Raw genomic sequence first — 23069 nt, 5'->3', positions numbered from 1 at the left:
ACAAGCAAGCAAACACACTTTTCCCAGTAGATTACCTGACTGGAGGAGACTTGACTATGGAGATCTGCCACAGTAACAGCAGGTGAGGGAGGCAGAGTGGATCTGTTTGCAGCTTCCTGATTGCTGCCATCTGAAGGGCTGCTCTTTTTGCTGTTTTGCTGCTGGGCTGCAATTGGTGCTGGATCCGGCTTTGATGTCAATGCCTCGGATTTAGCTTCAGTGAAGGTTACAGATCGTTTTTGATCAACTGCAGAATTAGACCATAAGCAGCAGTGGATGTACCACCACACGCATTTGAAAATGAATTCTGGAACCATTTCATGGCCTGAATGCCTGCCTTCTGCCTAGGGATGGATGAACCAGACTGACCTGTCCTGGTTCCATAAATGGATGTCTTATGAATATGCTTTATCCCACCCTGTTCCAGATGAGATTTTTTAAAGGGTATTTCCAGGGAAATCCTTAAAAAAAAACCCCTGAATAAAAACACTCATGAAAAGACACATGAAAATGAGGAGTGCTTACAAGGTGAACTGAAAGATTATTCTACAGGTGGCGCAACAGGAGATAGATAGATAGATGATCGATAGATAGATAGATAGATAGATAGATAGATAGATGATAGATAGATAGATAGATAGATAGATAGATAGACAGACAAATAGATAGATAGATAGATGATAGATAGATGATAGATAGAGATAGAGATAGATATATATTTATATATCTCTATCTCTATCTCTATCTATGTCTGTCTGTCTATCTATTAGTATAGTGCCTTTAAGGAAATTATATGCAGTTGCTTCTTGCACCATTTAAAAAGTGTTTTGACTTGGTACAGCAGAGGTGCTGCACTTTGAAGCTGGTCAACACAACTTTAGTGTTAAGAAAAGAGAAAGAGCAATCCCTCAGTTCTCCTCAATACAATGATTAAACTGGCCATTGGAAAAGTTCGTCAATCTGCAGACTAAACCACAATTCTGAGACTTGCCCTATGGAATGAATGAGGTGGTGTTCACACCAAAATCTAGCCTTAATTGAAATCCTCTGACATGCCTATTTCCAGCCCCTTGTTTTCAATCAGTAAATCAATCAATTTATTTTTATGTCATCTTTTCATGGAACAGGCCAAGGTGGCTCACAACAAATCAAAATAAAATAATACATAATTTGATAATCAGTACAGTAGCACACAGGAAAAAACATCATCATGCTTTGTTCCTGCTCCAGAATGAAAATCCCCCAATACAGATTAAAAAAATAAAATAAATACAGATAGGAAACAATAAATTAGCATCCGGATCCTAAACAAGTTTATTGCAAGTAATTATACAATCTATGTTAATAGAGATAACTTTCACGATAGGAGGAGGAACCTAGGTTACAACTGACCCCCACATAAATTGCAGAGAATTTCCCTGCCTTTCCTTCAAAGTGTATCACCGAACCACAACATGAATGGAGAGAAATAGTTGGCCAACACTGCCCACCTTTAGATGGCAGTTTGGATTTCTGGACCTACAGCAGCAATGCCATTCCATCTCCACAATGAGCACAGCAAACATTATCCCATCTTTTATAAGACATGATCTTATGTTGAATCATATTCTTAAGCTCCACATTTACTCCACACAGGCACACAAGTGGTTGTGTACCTGGATCATTTTCTGATACAGGTGGAAAGTACCATTTTGTTTTTGAGAGGAAGGAGAAGGTAGTAGAGTTTTGGGTGAGCACATAGCACTGCACCTGGGAGAGTGCTCAAAATCTGCTTTTGGGGGTTGGAGGACTCTTCAGCAGATTTTATGGGTGTGCAGCAGGCAGTGAGGAAGCTAGCACCCTGTTACATGTGCAGAGGTTCACTAGCTCACCACTGCTTTCCTCACCAGGAGCTTTAAAAAATGAAACCACAGCATTGGAAAAATGTTTCCTTACCAGTTGGTTTTGCTTTGGGCTGTATGCTTCTACGTGTGGTAGAAAGACGTGCACCATGACGGCTGCGAGGTTCCGTCTGTGTTTTCTGACGTGATAAAAGAGGCCTTCTTAGCTGGAAAGCATTGAAGGAACAAAGTCAGAAATACAATAATGTGGTTCTGCAAAACATCTCACTTGACAGTAAGCCTGCAACATATGTGGGAGTTATGTTCTGCGGATTGTGCCTAAAGAGCTTAAATCACATATCGTCAAAACCTTTTAGGTTTGATGGCAAGTGGGATTGCCAAAGTCACACCCCTTTTATTTATTATTAATTTTTTGCCGTGCACATAAAGCTGAATGCTCACAAGTTAAATGTGAGCTACTGTATAGCCCTATTTTTTTCAGTAGATAAATTTATTTTGTTTTCACTATTTGATCTAACAAGGCAGGTGAACAAAACTGTACCTTTTAGAATTTTACTTGATAATATGAGAACAAGGGAGACACTATTTAATATGGTCTTGTTATTGCTAGGACAGATTAGATAATCTCTCACCATGTCCTGCATTTTTAAAAAAAGTGTCTGAGATTTTTAATGCAGATAATGAAAATGAAATGCAGTGATTAAACATGTGCTCCTAAGGGCTGTACACTCCTCCTTGTTGTCTTGTTGGAACAATGCAATCTCTACACAGAAACAGGCATGCATCACAATCAGTTTCATAAACCCAATGCTTAACATTGATATGGTCTACTTCATTTTCAAGCAAATTCTACTGAACAAAATGTAATCAATTATTTCATCCAATAGGCTACCAACGTATTATGAACTTACCTGCCTCAAGCCTCTTTTTCTCCCTAATGGTTGCTGTAGAAGAAGATTGTGGTGTCCAGGTTCACTCTGCACGCTTGCTACCCTGTTAAGTGTTAAAAGCATTATCACTACTGTAGAAGAACATATACAAGAGACTTGTTTTATTGCAGACGTTGCTAAACATATTGATAAAATAGCTTCCAAGATCACATCACCTCTGAAGGTAACGGGAGAGTATCTGTTAGGTTTGGAATTAGGATACGAAGAGTACTAGGATAAAAAGAGTAATGACATTCAAGAGTAGGCCATACAGTATATTGGAAAGTATCAGTCTCGCAAACTGAACTCAAAATCATGCAATAATACATCCCATTATACAATGGCCATTCTGCTCCCCTTGCCATGAAGGATGAAGGCAAGTCAATAAAAGGATGTCATTTTATGATCCTAATGTCTTTTTTTGTTTGTTTTTTTGCAGACACTAGGCAACAGTTGGAAACACACATTTTCCTTCCTGTTAGATTTTTAATTTACCCCTTAATCATTTATAATTTTAGTTCAGAAGGTGAATGATGAACACAGTTGACAAAGTATTAATTCATGTCATGGGCACAAGACTTAATGGAAAAAGTTATCACATTGAACACATACTTGCAGGCTCAAGTTTCTTTGTGGATAGTGATTAACATAAGCACTAGTCCTAGAAAAAGCATGATCATGGTCTTCAAAAAATGAATTTAACAGACTCAACAGAAAGCAAATTTTCTGAATTGAGAACAAACATAGTTCCATAATTAAGCAGGCACAAAACCCTACTGCAGCACTCATCTGCAAACTAGAACAATGTCTCCCTGTCTGTTTCCATTACTTTATAGTATAAAGTTTATACCATCCAATAAGAACTGTTCATATAACAGGGAATGCCTGCCAGTATTCTAGTTGAAAGAACAGCAATATGAAGACAATTTCAGTAGTAGATAGTACTTTGCCATTGTCTGATTACAGTACATTTTAATTCTGTCCCTTATACATCTCCTTAACAAGCCTTGGCATGCATTATTCAGTATTTGACTTTGAAATAGATTTTGCTGATGTCTGGACTGAAAAAGGCTCCCCACCCCCATCTTCCCTAACTTTGATGGATACTTATGGTTCTTGTTTATTGCAGCTTAAGAAATTGAACCAAATAAAGCAACATTTATAAGTTATCAAAATTCTGATGGTCTTGGAGCACATCAGCAACAATAGTGGTATTGATCTTACGCCAGAGGAAGAATTAATGCTTCGTATTTATGTGGTGTATATGTTCTTTGGTCTATCTCTCACCTAGTGCTGGGCAGAAATCTTCAGTCCAATGATTTTTGCAAGCTGGGGCATGGGGTGGAGAGATGCTCTTTGAAAATTAATTAATCTTGGGGGAGGGTTTGGAATTTTCAGAGAAAAATCTTAAATATAGAGTGGCTGACCCTTCCAAAATGGTCAAAGGGAATCTCTTTTGCCAAGTTGAAATGTAAGGGTTTAATACAGGGTTGTAACTAAGATGGCAAGGAATAGATCCGTTGGACTCTCTGCACTGTCATACTGGACCCAGGTTGGCTTAGCTCCTCCTAGTGCTTGAAGGAAGGAACGTCATCCCTTCTCAGGAACCTTTTTGCAGCTTGCCCCTGGAAGCAAGCCAAAATAAAGGAAGGAAACACAGGACCCATAAAGAGAACAGCCACACACTGCATATAGGCACTTCAAACTAATTTAGGTAGCTCAGGCAGGCAGCTGAAATGAGCCACATAGAGTGTGGCCCCTGGGTCTAGTAAGACAGCATGAGAAAACAACAACCCTTCTCTCCCAATGGATCCTGCTAGAGGTAAAGAGTATCACTAAGGAAAATTCCAGCCAAGTGCGGAGACTCTCTTACATAGCATTTGTCCTAGAACAAAATTCTCTAGATGGACCATTAAGAAATAGCTTTAATCCTATCTGTAGCCCTGTCCAGGCACTGAAGAGCTCGCATATTGAGAGAACAGTAGGTCCCACCCCTCTGTTGTGTTCCCTGATTATGCAGAGTTCTATGTATATCACACCAGGGCAGCAGACTCCCTGAAGCAGATCCCCTCCAATCCACAGAGGGTAGCGGAATAAGCGAACAGATCCCTACAGTCTCTACATGCAACTCTAATCATGCGATGGCTTTAACACCCAGATATGGCTACTGTAGAAAGCTGCAAGCAGATTGCTTTGGTAGGGAAGACCTGCCTCAGAAGATGCAAGTAAGTAATTTTAAGTAACACTTCAGTGAACTTCCAAAGATTTTGAAACCATCTAGTAAACCACCTGCTAAAAAAAGGTCTCCCATATTATTGAAATTAGTACATGTGACTAAAATGATTAATAGGAACCTGACAAATGCTGCACAGGTTTAATTAATGCATTGCAGCAACTTGTTTGCTGGAAGTGTAACTAAAAACTAAAATTTTGAACTCACTATGTAATAAATATAGCCAGGGTAAAATATTGGGTAAAATATTGAGTAAAATATTTTACTTGAGTAAAATATTGGGAGGGGGTGTCATGCATCACATGCAGTGGTGCATGAACACCATTTGAAAGGCAATGCCCACTAACTTTTGGGGGCCCTGGCCCCCTCAGATATTTTATTGGGGGGCTGAAGACCCTTCGGCCCCTAGGAGTTGGCTCGTATGAATATAGCTAAACAGTTCCTGACAAATAGTCATTCAGGTCAGGATTCACTTAATGAACCCAGAAAGGCAAAGCAGTGCCCTGTGCAGGGCTTTCTGCTTGCACATTGGGGCTTTCCCTTCTCTCCTTACTCCTGTGCCTCTGAAATAAGCTTGGGGTGTGTGTGCTGGGGGAACCCCCAGAACAGTGCACAGGAGTGATGGTGTTTGCACAGAAGGAATGCTTGCAATAGCACAACGCTGAATTTCTTCCTCAGTTTCCACATGAAGATCTCCAAAGGATAAAATTCAATAGCTTATATTTTCACGTATTTAAAGGGGTTAGTGAAAAGTTTTGGGTATTTTCCCTAAACCTATCTTCTTGCAGCTTAAAACTTTTCCTTTTGTCTTACCTGGCATCAAAGAAGATGAGAGAACTGTTGACACAGTCTTCAAAGCATTTAAATACTGTTATAATCTATTCAATGAGTTTTTCTATAGTTCCATTTAGTTAAAATGGTCCTTTACTCATTATTGTCCTTCTCTTGCTTCCCTGAACTTTGTGTAGCAGTCCAGTCCTAACAGTCACTCATCTTAAGAGATCCTACAACAGTTATGGTATTGTGGCAGCAGTCATTATGAGCTGCATTATGATTTGAATGCCACAGCAGGATCAATGGTTAGTATTCTAGCAAGGGCCACCATTACATTACATGGTGTTTAATACATAGCAACAAAAATACTTAAAAATCACTGTCTCCCATTAACACTGATGTGTTATGTATAAATAGAAATAGAAATAGAGCCCTTTGTTGAGAAGAGAAGAGAAGAGAAGACTCTAATCTGATACCTAGTAAAAGCTACAAAGACACAGACAAAGTCCTGCAACAGATAATCTAGGAGTTTGGTGTGACAAGTTTTATTTCACATGGAACCCGCCCCCCCCCCCGCTTTTCTTTTCTTTCTTTCTTTTTTTTGCCAATAAAGGTTACTAGTAATCAATAGTCTCAACTGAATTAGGGTTGCTGCACGTTTGACTTGCAGGCCTGATAATCAATGAAGAACAAGGAACAGGAATGGAGGGAGAGAGAACTGAGGATGAGTAAGGAAAGACAGTGAATATAGGGAGCAGGTTGTTCCCAGCACAGACACTGACATATAGGTAGGGTAAACACTGTACCTAGAGAGGCTGCCCTCAGCTGCCAGGCCTTGGGAGTCATCGAGGACATTAGGTTCACTGCAGGAGGGGCGGGGAGGTGAAGCATTTAGGGAAGAAAATATGTTTTTAAAGCATGCAACCGTCTCTGTGTTCAAAGAAAAGAAGTATCAGAAGGATAGTAAAGGGGAAAAAATAACAGTAAAGTTGGTCTCAAAGCTGACTCACTGAAGTTAGGGTCAAACTAGATTTTTGGTTAATGTGTAGACAGCAACTATATTGTGGTGGTTAAAAATGTAATACAACACATGTTGTATATGTGCACTGGGACACTGTTTATCCATTACCTACTTAGCTTTTTGTTTGTTTGTTTTTAACTGCTAAAATTAGCATTGGGGAAAAGCTCCCATTGGCACCACCAGCATCTTCCCCTCCCCCAAAGCTACCTGCAGCAGGGTGGTGCAATTTTCATGTGGATCGTAAGTGGAAAGAGAAGAGTTAAACCTCCTCATTCCCTATAGTTCAGATGAAAATTGGGATCCCACCACACTTTACATTACGTTATTTTTTAAAACCCAGTTATAGTTGCCGACTATCCATTGAACATTATGTGCAGTTTGACCCCTAGAACCAATACCTGGACAGAAGACTTGCTTTTTACTCTAACGGGTGTCCTATAGACAGAAGTTATGATGCAAAGAAATATCCTGATTTTTACAATACATCACAATTAGGTGGCATTGTAATAAAAGAAATGAGGATGGAGTGATCTTCAAACCCTCGTGTCCTGTTTTTATTCTATTTACTGTCTTTCTTTTCAGACCCCCTTTCTCCTCAACATCATTTTACTGGACAGCATTCCTCTGGACAGCCATGACCAGATAGGCACCAAAGCTTCTCATATGTTTTGGACTCAACCCCCTTCTCATTTTAAACTTACCCATGAGGCCCACTCATTCCAACATTATTTTTCCCACAAGTAAGGAACCCTAAGAGCCTCACACACAGCTGAATGAGGGCGACCTGCTCCTGTAGGTAAGGGTATGTGGAATGGGAGACCAATGTAATATTGGAACCTAAAGAACCTCACTTTCCCCACCACCACCTCCCCCCAAAACATGCATAGGAAAACATAGTTAAACACTAAGCTCCTTTTTCTGTAGCTCAGGATGTGGCAATGGGGCAGCCACCTGCACAAATATAATGTGGATCAGTAAGAGCCTTCTGTCACAGAGCCTGTTCATCTCATACAGTTCTCCTATCAAGGCTTCACTGCTGCAAGATCCTCTGCTTCCATGGGCATAGCCAGGATTTATGTTAGGGAGGTCAGGACTGGGGGGGGGGGCAGAACCAAACTATCTGTGATGCGGTTGCTCAGTTAGTTAAGTATTTTTATTTATTTACAGTGGTACCGCGGGTTAAGAACTTAATTCATTCCGGAGGTCCGTTCTTAACCTGAAACTCTTCTTAACCTGAAGCACCACTTTAGCTAATGGGGCCTCCCGCTGCCGCCGCGCCGCCGGAGCACGATTTCTGTTCTCATCCTGAAGCAAAGTTCTTAACCTGAGGTAATATTTCTGGGTTAGCGGAGTCTGTAACCTGAAGCGTCTGTAACCCGAGGTACCACTGTACTTGATTTAGGTGGTGCAGCTGCCCCCTGGCTAAGCCCCTGACTGCTTCCATGAAACTTTATGCCTCACCTTCCTCCTTCTGCCAAGCGTCTCTCCCCCCAGGGATGTGTTATCTCTTAACTAGAGGGAGTGCTGTCTGCAATATCAAACCTGATTTTTTTTTCCAGGAGGAAGGCTCAGCCTGCTTCAGAATCTCCTCCTCCTTTGGAACCCTGAAGACTCTCCAGGGGACGAGGGCTGTCCTGTTCACTTTGCGTTACAGTAATGCACCATGACCAGAACAGTTGCAAATATTAGTGTGCCTTTACGTTCTCACCAGTTAATCAATTATTTTTTGAGCAATCCACCAATTAAACTTTGCAGTTTTAGTAAATATACTTTTCAAGCACTACCAGGCTAATGATGGGTGGCGCTTGGGGGGGAATTGTCATTGCGCCACTCCTTGGTGTGTGGAGTGCCTCAGGGTGCGATTCTCTCCCCGATGCTTTTTAACATCTTTATGCGCCCCCTCGCCCAGCTTGTTCGGAGTTTTGGGCTGGGTTGCCATCAGTATGCCGATGACACCCAACTCTATCTGTTGATGGATGGCCATCCTGACTCGGCCCCAGACACACTGACCAGATGCCTGGAGGCTGTGGCTGGATGGTTACGTGGGAGCCGGTTGAAGTTAAATCCTTCGAAGACAGAGGTCCTCTGGCTGGGACGGGACGATATGGGATTGAGGGGGCTACTCCCATCTCTTGCGGGGGTGCAGTTAGTGCCAGCACCGTCCGTTAAGAGTTTGGGTATAATCTTCGATACCTCCCTCTCTATGGAGGCGCAGATTACAGCTATAACAAAGGCGGCATTTTTTCATCTCCGCCAAGCTAAGCAGTTGGCCCCTTATCTCTCTCGCCCTGACCTAGCCACTGTGATCCATGCGACGGTCACCTCCAGACTGGATTATTGTAACTCGCTCTACGTGGGGCTGCCCTTGAGACTGACCCAGAAACTCCAGCGGGTGCAGAATGCCGCGGCGAGACTCCTTATGGGGTCTTCGCTGCGAGACCACATTCATCCGGTGCTATATCAGCTGCACTGGCTCCCGGTGGAGTACAGGATCAGGTTTAAGGTGCTGGTTTTAACCTTTAAAGCCCTATACGGCCTAGGACCCTCGTACCTACGGGACCTGCAAATAAAAACATCCTGAAGGTCCCAGGCCTCAGAGAGGTTAGGCTGGCCTCAACTAGAGCCAGGGCCTTCTCGGCTGCGGCTCCAATCTGGTGGAACGCTCTGTCACAAGAGACTAGGGCCCTGCGGGACCTGACATCTTTCCGCAGGGCCTGCAAGACAGAGTTGTTCCACCAGGCCTTTGGGCAGGGCGCAGCCTGACTCCCTCCTCTGGCAACCTGCACAGAGTTTTGCTTAATGGTTGCCATCAACTTGATTTTAATTAATTTTTATAATGAAATATTTTTAGAATGTTGGTTTATTTGATTGTTTGATTATTTGATTGTTGTTAGCCGCCCTGAGCCCGGCTTCGGCTGGGGAGGGCGGGATATAAATAAAATTATTATTATTATTATTATTATTAGCATACAAGTATGATTTACAGTACAGCAAAACAGTAGTAGAACTGTTACAAATAGCTTTACAGCTGAACTTAATTTAGGCAAGTTCTTAGGGTGGAAAGCTTATAGCCCTGTCAATAGACAATGACTGCTCTTTCTTTCACAGTTGTCAGCCATCAAGGATTGTTTCTGATTACCAAACTAGATGAGACAGGAGAAACGTGATAAGCATTTCTTGTGCATCCACCAGGGGGAGAACATAAACTGAATCAGGTCCATGGCACTAGGGTAGAGGTCGGCAACCTTTTTCAGCCGTGGGCCGGTTCAGCGTCCCTCAGACCATGTGGTGGGCCAGACTATATGGGGGGGGGGGGTGGAATGAACAAATTCCTATGCCCCACAAATAATCCAGAGATGCATTTTAAATAAAAGGACACATTCTACTCATGTAAAAACACACTGATTCCCGGACCGTCCACGGGCCGGATTGAGAAGGCGATTGGGCCACATCCGGTCCCAGGGCCTTAGGTTGCCTACCTCTGCACTAGGGGAAGGTTTCTCTAAGAGTTTATCCACACTGACCTTTTGCCCCGCTCATGCCACACAGGCCAGCACTTTAAAGCACTGCGTTGGGGTTTTCACTCTTTAATGCTGAAGTCCAACAAACAGCAGTTCAGCTTTTCTGCAGAATGCCATGTGCTCTGATTCAGCTTGAAAAAGCGAGTTTTCATGGGGAAAGCTCCGGAGCACGGATAAGGCCCAGAAAGCGCAGAAGAAAGGTAAGTCCGGGAAAGCCCTATTCCTCCCCCGGTGATGTTTTCCCAATTAAAATAAACTTCACAAAGCTGGAGGGTTTTCTCTCTCTTAAGAGAAAACATACAGGCACCAATGCTCAACACGTGCATTAAGTGGCCCCAAGAGTGACTGCAAATTGGTATGGATTTCACGTGATGGCAGCATGGTTGCAAAAAGTTTCCGTTTCATGTTGCATCTTTCTGCCTTACTTTTTCACTATGCATAAGCAGTTGAGAGAGAAAAAAACCTGGCTAATTACTGTGTCAATTTATCACCATGTCAACTGGTTCTCTAAATCCACTGTAAGAAAACAAGACTAGGATATGGAGGGGGAATACTGGGAATCAATGTCAATTTATTTTCCAATGATTGCCAAGTGAATATAAAAGTTGGGCTATCACTAGATTTAAAACCCCCAAATTCTCTCTCTCTTGCATACACGCCCCCACACACCCATGCACCCAGTTAGCTTTTCCTATGTCAGCAGGTATGGGACAGTTCATGGTTACACATTCTTACTGTCTAAAATCTCACTTTACATTTTAAAGTCATCCTAATGTTCTCAATATGCCACACACCATAGTGCCTAAAGTTCTGTGCAAATGCAACAAAAGAACATTTAGTTCAAAAAGTAGGACCCCTTAGCTGTAGGACCATAGAAGTAGCTCAGCTACTTCTCAGCTAGATGGACAGATCTGTCCAAGATAGTGATCCATATGTTTTTATTTTAAAAAAATGTTGCATTCACAAGCACCTTCAGCTGAGGCTCTGATTTAGCAGAACATATCTGTAACTTAGACTAGGTCATGGAATGGAAAGTTAACAAGAACAACAATCTCTCTTCAAATTACCTATTCCTCACTAATAAGTATCAAGGAAAACATGTATAAGTTTCTAATATGTAGGATGAAAACAGTAGTTCCTACACCATACATATTTTAACATAAAGCCAATGTTGCATTGCCTCATTTCTTATTTTATTTGACCTTGTGACAACTCTTCTTCTCCAAACACCCATGTGTTGAACACTATATTATACCTTCGTAATTTCTGCTCTTGTGAGAGATGTCAGGAAATGTGAAATAGCCCGTATTGTTACCTTTGGCTGGGTAACATGCCCACCTCAGCCTGAGGTGCAGACATGCTGGAGAGATGGCTGGAGAATCTCCTCCTCCCAATGGCACCCATGAGGTATGCTTCTTGTTCACTTACCACACTGGGCATGCTCACGGAATCATCTAGAGGGGGTAGGATGAAGAATCTCTCACATTATGTTTTAATATCTGCTGTAAGCCACCCAGAGTGGCTGGGGTATAACAACAACAACAACAACAACAACAACCACTACAACCACCACAACAGATGGTAAATTGTTTCACATATAGCTTTTGGGGTTAATAGTTTCATGGCTGCCAAAATTCAAGCTGTCAAAACAGGGACAAGCTTTACCCCTATAATAAAGCCTTCTGGGAGAAAGCCCTACTGGCTTCAACGGGACTGAGTCCCAGGTTATGTGTGTACTGGATTGCAGACCTTAGTTACATACCAGAATGAAAATGGCTTCAAGAAGTAAAAACCAGTTTGTTTGTTTGTTTGTTTGTTTTGTTTTTCAGCCTCAGCTTGAGTAATTTAAATCTACTTTTAATAATAATCAGCTAAAAATGAAATAAATTAAAGCTTGCCGCCTTAGTTCGAACTTCAGCAGAGCATTTGTAGCAGTTGTAACAGGAAGAGTCTTCCCTTCCTAATATAACTGTAAAAATGGCAGCAAAATCCTACAAATATACAAAAGTTTCAGCCCCATGATAAAAATAATCAAAATGTTTTTGTAAACCCTCTCAAATATAAGAAGTATAAATATAAAAATCTAAGTTCAAAATAATGTACATAAAGGCAATATTTGTTAAGAAAAAGATTACTCTGCTTTTTTAATTGCTTTTTTAGTCCGTATAATTTTAATTAATATGTGTCCACCATTTAATTGTCCATATGGGTAAATCTCAGCGCAACAGCCATGTGTTTAAATCTGTGTTTGTATCTGTAGCAGCCATACAGAAAATAGAGGGCCAATTTTCACTTTCAGTAATAAAGGGAAGGGGCAGGGTGGCAGTTTACCTCCCTGTAGCCCCTCTGCCTAGTGCTTTTCTCCTAGATGAATGAATGAATAAATTTATTTAATAAATCTGTATACCACCCATTATCCAAAGATCACAGGGTGGTTCACAGCATAAATCACAAAATACATAATGAAAACAAGAACAAAACAAGCCTATAACCCCCCTCCCACAAACACATTTAAAAGAACAAGGCCTGGTTGAACAGTAACGTTTTCACCTGGTACCTAAAGGTGTATATGAACGTGCCAGGTGAGTTTCCCTAATATTATTTCTAGTATTAGAGCACAGCAAGGAAAAAAGCTATGCCAGAAGAAGACTGTAGACAGGTAAGCTGGGAGGTTGCAGCAGAGCAAGAGATGGAACACGGCCACTCCATCAGCTCTGCTGAAAGACCCCAGGCTCTTTCGTCCCTCCACTGTCACCTGGCCGCAGCCATTGCATCAGAGGAAGGGAAGGGGAGCAGAGTATTTCCACTTGCTCTGCTGAGATATCAGCTCCATCCATCTCCTTTCCCTGAACTGTTTCCATTCCAGTTGGCCATTATAAGAAGTAGTATGTAACTTTAAGAACAGCTGCCTGCCTGTCTGCCTTTGCTTCTTTACTTCTTTTCCTCTCCATCCTCCCCCGCCCCCGCTTTATGAGATCAATGCTATTTTTCTAGAAAAAGAGGTGGCAGAACTCACCATGAGCACCTCCATTGTTCTCTTAGAATGGCAATGGCGCCAACCTGAGAGGTGCCAGAACTGAGTTCCAGCGAGTTCTGGCTGAAAAAAAGCCCTTTATAAGACATATCTTAGATTATAAACCTATGGGCAGATAATGCCTTGTTTTTATTGATCTTATATAAACTCCTCCGGGAGTAAAAATGCTTCAACTCAGGGGAAGGATTGTGCACACCTCCCAATGCATCTCCCTCTGCCCCTGGCTTTTTAGATGACTGCAGGGGATCCAGATTTAAAGAAACAGGCCTGCTGTCACATCACCTCTGCAATGCTGGGTACTTACTTTCTTCATCTTCCTCATCTGTCCGGCTTAAAGTATCCTGGGAAGCTTGTTGGGAAGGCTCACTATCCTGTTCCCAGACAGTTCCAGTGCCAGTGTTGGAGCGCGACATTGTGGCGAGACTCAGTCGGTATGCAGAGGTAGAGGTGCCTGCAGTGCTGATGGAAGTCTTACCTTGGTAGGCTGAACAAATTAAGGTGGCGGAAAAGAGGTGTTCATTAAAATGAAAGTTGGCAAGACTTAGTTCTTTTCCACAGCAGGAACGAAAGGAGGAGGGTCAGTGATCTGCAGATTCTGAGCCATTGGAAGTGCAGGTAATGTAAAGAGAAGCTTTCCTAATGTACCTACTTTAATTCCATGATACTATGAAGTTACAAGAAGCACTTCCCTGAGACTGATTGAATAAATGTCATGTAAGACATTTATCTCACCATATTTGATGGGCACCAGTGGTAGTCACTGGTTTTCAATTACACTATATATTTAGAAGATATTGTCTCACCACCATCCAGGTGGCAATTATTTCTTTGCAGGACTTCAACCTTAAGGGATGCCAATGTAACATTTTACAAAAGCTTTAAAAAGTTAAATTCTTGATCCTTTCCAATTTCAGTTTTAGAAGTGATACGTGGTTTAAAGCATTGTGCTGTTGGTTAAGTGATGATTAGTGTAGTATGTTCTTATCTGAGGTGCATCTTTTCTCAACTGGCTTTTATTCATCGATTTCCTCACCTGACCCACTATGCACAGCCTCCTTGAGGATCTTTAGCTCATTGTTGAATTCCGCAATGAGAGAGCTCTTGCAGAGAGGGCGTGGGATGAAGCGCCGCTCCAACTGGTCAGCAATGTGCTGTCGAGCAGTCATTTCTTCATGATTCTCAGCTGGCTGGGCTAGCAACTGGGGGTGAGGGTGGTCAGGAAGATCCAGGAAGAACAAAAACAAAAGAAGAAGAAGAAGAAGAAGAGGAGCAGTTTGGATTTGATATCCCACCTTTCACTCCCCTTCAGGAGTCTCAAAGCGGCTAACATTCTCCTTTCCCTTCCTCCCCCACAACAAACCCTCTGTGAGGTGAGTGGGGCTGAGAGACTTCAAAGAAGTGTGACTGGCGCAAGGTCACGCAGCAGCTGCATGTGGAGGAGCGGAGACGCGAACCCGGTTCCCCAGATTACGAGACTACCGCTCTTAACCACTACACCACACTGGCTCAAAACAAAACCAGTTACCGGTAGTTTTAAGTCAACACTCTCAGTGATTCTGCAAGTGACCCTCGTAACACTCAACAAAGATATTGGTTCAGTTTTGTAATGCCAGTTCCATTTTTTTAATGCCATCTGGTTTTGTTTATATTTATAGGTTTATAAAGTTTATATTTATAAAAATAAGAAACACCATCAAAATACTGCTTTAAAATTAAGAGGAGGAGCCATAGCTCAAAGGCAGAATGCCCACTATGCATAAACCTCAGTTTCAATTCTAAGCTCGTCACTTGAAAGGATCTTAGGTAACAGTGCTTATTAGCACTCTGCTTGAGACCATACAGGGGTCACTGCCCGGTCTCCCACTTGTCCATCCATTCCCAACAGCAAGGTCTGGTGGACTGGCTGACTGGGCTCCCTCACCCACTTGCTTGCTTACTCTAACACCGCTTCAGCTCCTGACAACCAGCACTCCTTGGCCAGCTCCAGAGGCACCATTTGCCTGGGAAGCTGGTAGCCAGGGCTGCTAGAACAAACAGCTGTGCAAGCCTTGGGGAGGCAGAGACGCAAGAGGGCATCAGAAGGCGGAGGGCAGGAAAGAGGGACAGAGGCCAGTGTTGTCTACTGCCTCTCTGACCATCATTCAAGGCACTCTAGGGTGCCATGGCACACTGGTTGAAAACCCTTGGTCTAGAGCAGGGGATGTCAACCTGGTCCCTACTGCCAACTAGTGGGCGTTTCAGGATTCTAGGTGGGCAGTAGGGGGTTCTACGACACAAGTTGAATCCTCCTTCCATTGAGCACTGGGGGTGGTCAGGAAATTTTACCATCAAGAAAGATGCATTAGTGGGCGGATGGTATAAAAAGGTTGAGTACCCCTGGTCCAAGGGACGTGGGTGACGCTGTGGTTTAAACCACAGAGCCTAGGGTTTGCCGATCAGAAGATCAGCGGTTCCAATTCCCCTGATGGGGTGGGCTCCTATTGCTTGGTCCCTGCTCCTGCCCACCTAACAGTTTGAAAGCATGTCAAAGTGAAAGTAGATAAATAGGTACCACTCTGGCGGGAAGGTAAACGGCATTTCTCTGTACTGCTCTGGTTCGCCAGAAGCGGCTTAGTCATGCTGGCCACATGACCCGGAAGCTGTCTGCGGACAAACGCCGGCTCCCTCGGCCTATAGAGCGAGATGAGCGTGCAACCCCCGAGTCATCCGCGACTGGACCTAATGATCAGGGGGTACCTTTACCCTGACCTTTACCCCTGGTCTAGAGAATCAACACCTTTGAAATGTTTCCTGCTCTTCCTTTGAGGCAAACAACAGGGTACTCAAGCCTGTTTAGTATCCAAGGCATACTCTCTCACTTTTGAGAGTGCTACTACAACAAAGCATTCCTCGCTCCTCCCCCCCTCCCCCAATCTGGTTTATCAATGTCATTTCACAAGGAAATGGCGATTAACATTAAAAGTAGCTTTACCTTGCACTGAATGAAGGGTCGAAGAAGCACAAAGATAGGAATTCGGGTGCGAACAATAAAATCTATGAAATCCCACAGAGCAAGCCCTCCTACTTTTCGCAAAGCCATCTCTTTGACCTGCAGGCTTAGCCAATACCATTGGCTGCCAAGCTGACGCTCGAAACAGACAAGGATCACCTTCAAAGCTAAAAGCGAAACAAATGTCAGAAGAATTAAAGTTCTATGTGGTGACAATACATGCAACACCACTTCAAGCTCTTCACCAGAAAGCAGACAAAATGTTGTTTATTGATTATAATTCTTACTCCGACTTTTAGTCTAGTCATAAATTCATGAAAACAAGTTTCCTGTTCCCTCTTCCTCCACCAGCAGCCGTCTACATTGTTCAGCAGAGCTCCTGATGAAGCTCTGAGAGGCTTCGTTTTTTTGGAGGGGGGAAAGAGTGCAAACAGGCCCCACTGTTGTCTAGCTGGGCACTGAGAACTGGATGCTGGACCTGATCAAGCAGGACTCTTCTTATGCTCTTTCTGGTGGGCATGCAAAAGGCCTCCGGAATATAACAGGTTAAACATACATCCACACCACCCAGAAGACGGCATGTGATTTATATTGCAGTCACAGCAGCTTCCAAGGATTTCCTTCCAGATTTCCCTCTGTGGCTGAGTGTAAGACAGAGCAGGTAGAAGGAAGAAGAAAGGAAGGAGGAGACAATATGAAGACAAACCAAGAAGAAAAAACACCCTCTGTGGCCTGGAAGGTGCAATATGTCAGCCAAACTGAGATAAATGTGCAGAAGCCCCTGTATGAGAAACATCCTCCTGATCAGAATAAGAGGGAGGGGCTGGAGACCTTCCAAACCTCACCAGAAGGAACATGACTGGCCTAAAGTTCTTATCTGTGACTGGCACACAGGAGGCCTTCAGAATACAATGCAACTTGCCCAAGCTAACTGCAATGCCAATCAGGAGGATCAGGTGGCTGAGCACCCTACTGACGAAAGCTACTTCTGCTTATCAATCTCACAGTGTCTAGCAGAAGTCCATGTAGCAGCCCTGCAAATCTCTTCCAACAGAGCATTAGTGGAAAATGCTGGTAGGATGGGCTATAATATTAAGCAGCCATGTCCTGAACCCACCTAGTCAAGGTCAATCTAAACACCTTCTGCCCCAATGTATTGGGCTATTAGGTGCAAACAGATATTCCGCTCTGCTGAATTGGCAGGTTCTTTGGACATCTCTGATGTCCAGCTTATGTTATGCCCACTGAGAGGGTTGGGAGAAGAATTAGGACAGAAAGAAGTTACGGGAAGCTCTTGAGATTTGTGACAAAGAGGACTGATATTAGGAAGGAAATATGGTTTAGGCCCTAGTACTTCTCTGTCTTCCTCAAAGGCACAATGTTGGACTTGATAGACAGGGCCTCCAATCTGGAGATCTCTTCAGACTGGCAATAATAACCACAAGAAAGAGTACCTCAAGTGAGGACAGTCTTAATGAAATAGTCCTAAGAGACTCAAATGGAGGTTTCATTGTTGCTTGCAGCACCAAACACAGGCTACACATGGGGAAATAATGAACCTTTGGTCCAGTGGTCCCTCTCCCAGGGAAGATGAAAAGGGCCGTGGTTTCCCTTTTAAGGGTGTTTGGCTTGAACCCACCCTGCCAGCCCAGCCTGCAGGAGTCTCCAGATGTCTCCTGTTTCCAGGCTCGGAAGATTTATAAGCTTAAATCTGCACTGTTTGAAAAATTATAACAACAGAATAGGAGAGAAAAGAGAGAAGCAGAGAAGACAAATGAGGCAGAGTCCTTACTGTTCTCCCAAAATATCAGAAAAGAAACAATATAAATTAAGGGAAAGGGAGTGGTGAAGAGACAAGTACAAAATAAACTGCAGAAAGCAATGTGTGCTAGAAACAAGGAGAATGAGCAGCTTACCAGGCACCCAAACTGGAGGAACAGCCTTGGGAGCTGCCTGTAAGTAACTGCAGTTTAGGCCACATGCCCCTGGCTCCCTTTAGCTGTTGGGGAGTGGGGTTGCCTACTGTGTTCTGCACACCTCCTGCAAGCCAACCAGAGAAAGGAAACTTTTCTCCAGTGAACCTCCTTAGTTTGACTTTACTTAGGATCCAAGCCAGAGCTTTTAGATCACTCAAATGTCGACTTCCGGTTAGCGCCGGCGCTTAATGGCGGATCTCACCCGGAGCTCCGGGAGAGATCTGCTTCGTGGGTTCGGGTCCTGTCAGCTACGGCGAAGCGGGGACCCTTAAAAATCACAGGCGCGTTGCCTGTGAACCGGAGACTCGGCGGGCACCTTTGCGCCCCCCCGACGTTGCGAAATAGCCTTTTTAAAGGCTGCGGAGCAGCGGAGGGGTTTTGGAGCGGTGCTGAGAGTCGTCTTCACCCAGCCTGCGAAGCGAAGCCGCGTCGTCATTAGTGGAGAGCGCTGATTTCTTCCAGTGAAATTGGATTAAAAGGACAACTATCCGTGAGTAGGATTGACAGCTAAAATATAATTGGACTTTAAAAATAAAGAAATTGGGCACTGAGACGGACAAGCACTAAAAAGGAAGTCTGCTTTCCGTTCTGTAGCAAGATCAAAGCGAAAGGCACTCTAGCTGTAACTGCTTGAGAGGAAACTTGCGGGAATTAAGAAATCCACCACCAAAGCAAAGAACTCCCTCCCCGAAGGCAGGAGGGGGGGGGGGAGAAGTTTTTTAAGTGTTTCCCTGCCAATTTAAAAGAATTAAAATAAGTATCACTGCTCTTTTTACCTGGGATCGGACTGCCGGAGAAAAGGAACCGGCTAAGGACTGTTGATATAAGAAGGCTAAAAAGTATCTTTAATTTGACTTTGGCTACTTCCAACCTGAAACATTGATATTGTTGCATTGTAAAGTTACTTATAGGACACTATTGATTGGGATCCCCCTGAAAGAGAAAAGAAGAATTGGAAGGGACTAGGAAAACTTTTGTTATTTTTTTTTTCTGAAGAGTGTGGGACTATTTTAAGAAGTAAAGAACTGACTCTACGCCCTCTAGAGGACTTACAAATTGTTTCAGCAACAAGTGGAATTTAAAATCTGGGAACTTTGTTTGACAGCTTCAAAGTGTGGGAATGACCTTGACTAAAAGACTTTGTTATGGCAGATGGTAAAGAGAAAGGGGATTTACAAGAAACAACCTTGAGATCTGGCAGACAATACAAAACTGACCCTTCCATGCAAAGAAGGGCTTCTGTAACAGGAGCCTCTGGAACTACAATTGTTGCAAAGTCAAAAGTGAAAGCAATGTCTACAGAAGAATCATTTGCTAAGGTACTGGAGAAGATAAGTGACTCTTTGGAGGAATTAAAAAAGCAAGGCGCAGAGACTAAATTACAAGTTGCTGAAACTAAAGTACAAGTTGCTGAAACAAATAAAAAAATTGAAGAAATCTCTGGGAAAATTGACTTAAATACAAAAAGTATAACTGACCTCGGGAACAAAGTGAACTCAAATGCAGAATCAATTGGGAAACTATTGGAAGATTCTTCTACAACACGAAAGATAGCTGAGGAAGCTAAGGAAATTGCAACTGCTGCGGAGGAAAAATTTCCACCAGTGTATAAGAAACTGGATGAGTATGAGTTGGCACTCTCTATGCAGGATATGCAACGCAAGGAGAGGAATTTAAGGATCAGACTTGTGCCGGAAAAGGAAGGAGACAACTTGGTGGACTATTTGACAAAAGAATTTTCTGATTTCTGGAAGCAGGAGTTGGAGAAAGAAGATTTTAAGATAGAAGGTGCATTTAGATTGGGAATAAGACAGAAGAAGAATCGACCCAGAGATTGTCTTATTACTCTAAGATCAAAGGAGGAGCGAGATAAAATACTGAACCTGCATTACCAAACAACCCTTCGAATTGAAGATTCTTACATTGAGATCTTTAAAGACATCCCTAAGAGTATCTTGGACGCAAGAGGACACTATAAGGACTTGGTGATACTGCTGAAAAGGAACTACATACCATTCAGGTGGGAATTTCCCCAAGGCTTGTCTTTTAAATACAAGGGAAAGAAGAGAAGAATAAAGACTGTGAGTGATAAAGACAAGTTCCTGGGAGAACATGAAGAAGACCTACAGAAAGAGACATTTCCAGGACAAGGGCATCCGTCATTGGATACGAACACGGTACCACCGACAGACGAGGAACAAAAACAGGGAGCTGTAGGAGGAAGGAGTAAATAATCCCATCATGGCTTTGCAACTTCTAACTTGGAATTGTAACGGTTTGAACATTCCCAGAAAGAGAAAAAATATATTTCATGCTCTAAAGAAAGACCAATTGGACTTGATTTGTTTACAAGAGACTCATGTGACAAGAGCACATAGAAAATTACTAATAAATAAAAGATTGGGACAGGAATTTATATCCTCAGACAGAGTAAAAAAGAGAGGAGTGGTGATCTATGCAAAAGAAAAGTTGCAACCGAAACAAATTTTTAAAGATGATCAAGGAAGATATTTGGCAATTGAAATCCAATCTCAAGGAGAGAAGTATTTGATAGTGGGAATTTATGCACCAAATGAAGGGAAAGCCGAATTCTTTAAGAAGTTGCATGAAATCTTGATGGACCATATGGATTACAACTTAATTTTGATGGGAGATATGAATGGAGTAGTTTCAACAAATATGGACAAAGCACAAAGACAGGTAATAACAAAAGATGGAAGACTACCAAAGACTTTTTTTGAAATGACTGACAATATGGACTTGATTGATATTTGGAGAACAAAACACCCACTAGAAAGAGAGGGAATCTTCTTTTCTGAAGCCAAAATGACATGGACAAGGATTGACCAAATTTGGGTGACTAGCAGTATGGCGCCGAACATAAAAAAAGTAGAAATCTGCCCAAAAACTTTCTCCGATCACAATGCTGTAAAGATGGTGATGAGGCAAACAACAACTGGTTCCTTCAGATGGAGAATGAATGACACCTTATTCAGAGATGAGGAGATCTGCAAGAAGGCCCAAAAAACTTTGAAGGATTATTTTGAAATTAACTTAAGTTCTAAAGTAGAAAAAAGAATAGTATGGGACGCAAGCAAAGCCGTGATGAGAGGGTTCTTGATTCAGCAAAATACTTTAAAGAAAAGAAAGCAAAATGAGAAGAAGGAGAGAATTTTGGAAAAGATAAAAGAAGGGGAAAAACAATTAAGATCGAAGCCAAAGTCTCAAGAGATTTTAAGAGAAATTAAATTTTATCAAACACAATATATGGAACTGATGAATCAGGAATTAGAGTGGAAAATAAAACAAATGAGACAAAAGACCTTTGAATCTGCTGACAAATGTGGTAAGTTATTGGCTTGGCAAATAAAGAAGAGACAAAAACTCAACACGGTGACAAATATAGAGGTGGAAGGAAAGAATATAAGCAACCCAGTGCAAATTAGGAACTGTTTTCAGAACTACTTTAGACAACTCTACACACAAGGGCCGCAGAATGAAATGGATATACAACAATTCCTCGAGAAAAATGGGCTGAAAAAGGTTTCGCAGGAAAGTAAAACAATTTTGAATCAGGAGATATCAGCACAAGAAATAGAAGATGCCATTCAAGGCATGACGCTGGGCAAATCCCCGGGGCCGGATGGACTGACTTCTAAATATTATAAAGTTTTGAAGGAAGGACTGACACAGCCTTTGAAGGAAGTCTGTAATGAGATTATGGAGGGGAAAAGGGCACCTGATACGTGGAGTGAGGCCTATATCACACTTATACCAAAGACAGAGACTGAAAAGACTCAACTTAAAAACTACCGACCCATCTCGTTATTGAATGTGGATTACAAAATCTTTGCTGATATTTTAGCAAAGAGACTGAAAAGAGTTTTGATGGAGGAGATTCATGGGGACCAAGCGGGCTTTCTCCCAAAAAGGCATTTGTCGAACAATGTAAGGAATATAATTGACATTTTGGAAAAGCTGGAAGTGAATATAAACACTAAGGCAGTTTTGATATTTGTGGATGCCGAGAAAGCCTTTGACAACATTTCTTGGAGTTTTATGTTGAAGAACCTCCGGGGGATGGGGGTAGGCCAAGGGTTTGAGAATGGTATAGGTGCAATATACTCTGAACAGAAAGCGAAACTTATTGTAAATAATGTGGTTACAGAAGAGTTCAAGATTCAAAAAGGGACACGTCAGGGGTGCCCTATCTCCCCACTACTTTTTATATCGGTCCTGGAGGTTTTGCTTAATATGATTAGGAGGGACCAGTTGGTTAAAGGGATTCAGGTCGGAGCTAAACAATATAAACTGAGAGCATTTGCAGATGATCTAGTACTTACATTGCAAGAGCCAGAAGCTAGCACGAAAAGAGTTTTGGAAATAATTCAAGAGTTTGGTCAAATGGCAGGATTTAAATTGAATAAGTCTAAGACAAAGGTTTTGGAGAAAAATTTGACACAGATAGAAAAAGAAAGGTTTCAGAACGAGACAGGGTTGACTGTGGTTAAAAAAGTGAAATATTTGGGTATAAATATGACAGCTAAAAATGTGAATTTGTTTAAAGATAATTATGAAAAAACTTGGAGAGAAGTGAAAAAAGATTTGGAGATTTGGTCTAACTTAAAGCTTTCCTTGTTAGGCCGTATTGCAGTTATAAAAATGAATGTATTGCCAAGAATGTTGTTTTTGTTCCAAGCATTGCAAATAATTGATAAAATGGACTGTTTCAAGAAGTGGCAAAAAGACAT

At 42.3% G+C, this 23069-nt stretch overlaps 1 protein-coding gene across 13 annotated transcripts in view; it reads right to left on the bottom strand.

Moving 5' to 3' along the window:
* The window catches only part of UNC80 (unc-80 homolog, NALCN channel complex subunit), a 163826-nt gene that overhangs the window by 5316 nt on the left and 135441 nt on the right, over positions 1-23069 (bottom strand). For 8 of the 13 annotated variants that reach the window (XM_083625474.1, XM_083625480.1, XM_083625479.1 and 5 more), the window contains 8 exons: positions 16325-16509; positions 14387-14552; positions 13658-13837; positions 11635-11773; positions 6584-6640; positions 2753-2834; positions 1936-2047; positions 36-247 (listed from right to left, as the gene is read on the bottom strand). In XM_083625474.1, the coding sequence (XP_083481600.1) occupies positions 36-247; positions 1936-2047; positions 2753-2834; positions 6584-6640; positions 11635-11773; positions 13658-13837; positions 14387-14552; positions 16325-16509 (1133 nt within the window). The remainder of the gene's footprint in view (positions 1-35; positions 248-1935; positions 2048-2752; positions 2835-6583; positions 6641-11634; positions 11774-13657; positions 13838-14386; positions 14553-16324; positions 16510-23069) is intronic. The other 5 variants (XM_083625483.1, XM_083625475.1, XM_083625478.1 and 2 more) reach the window with 3 other exon arrangements.

Source organism: Podarcis filfolensis (genome assembly GCF_964270895.1).
Source record: "Podarcis filfolensis genome assembly, chromosome: 1".
NCBI classification, from domain to species: domain Eukaryota; kingdom Metazoa; phylum Chordata; class Lepidosauria; order Squamata; family Lacertidae; genus Podarcis; species Podarcis filfolensis.
This window is presented reverse-complemented; position numbering and strand designations above follow the sequence as displayed.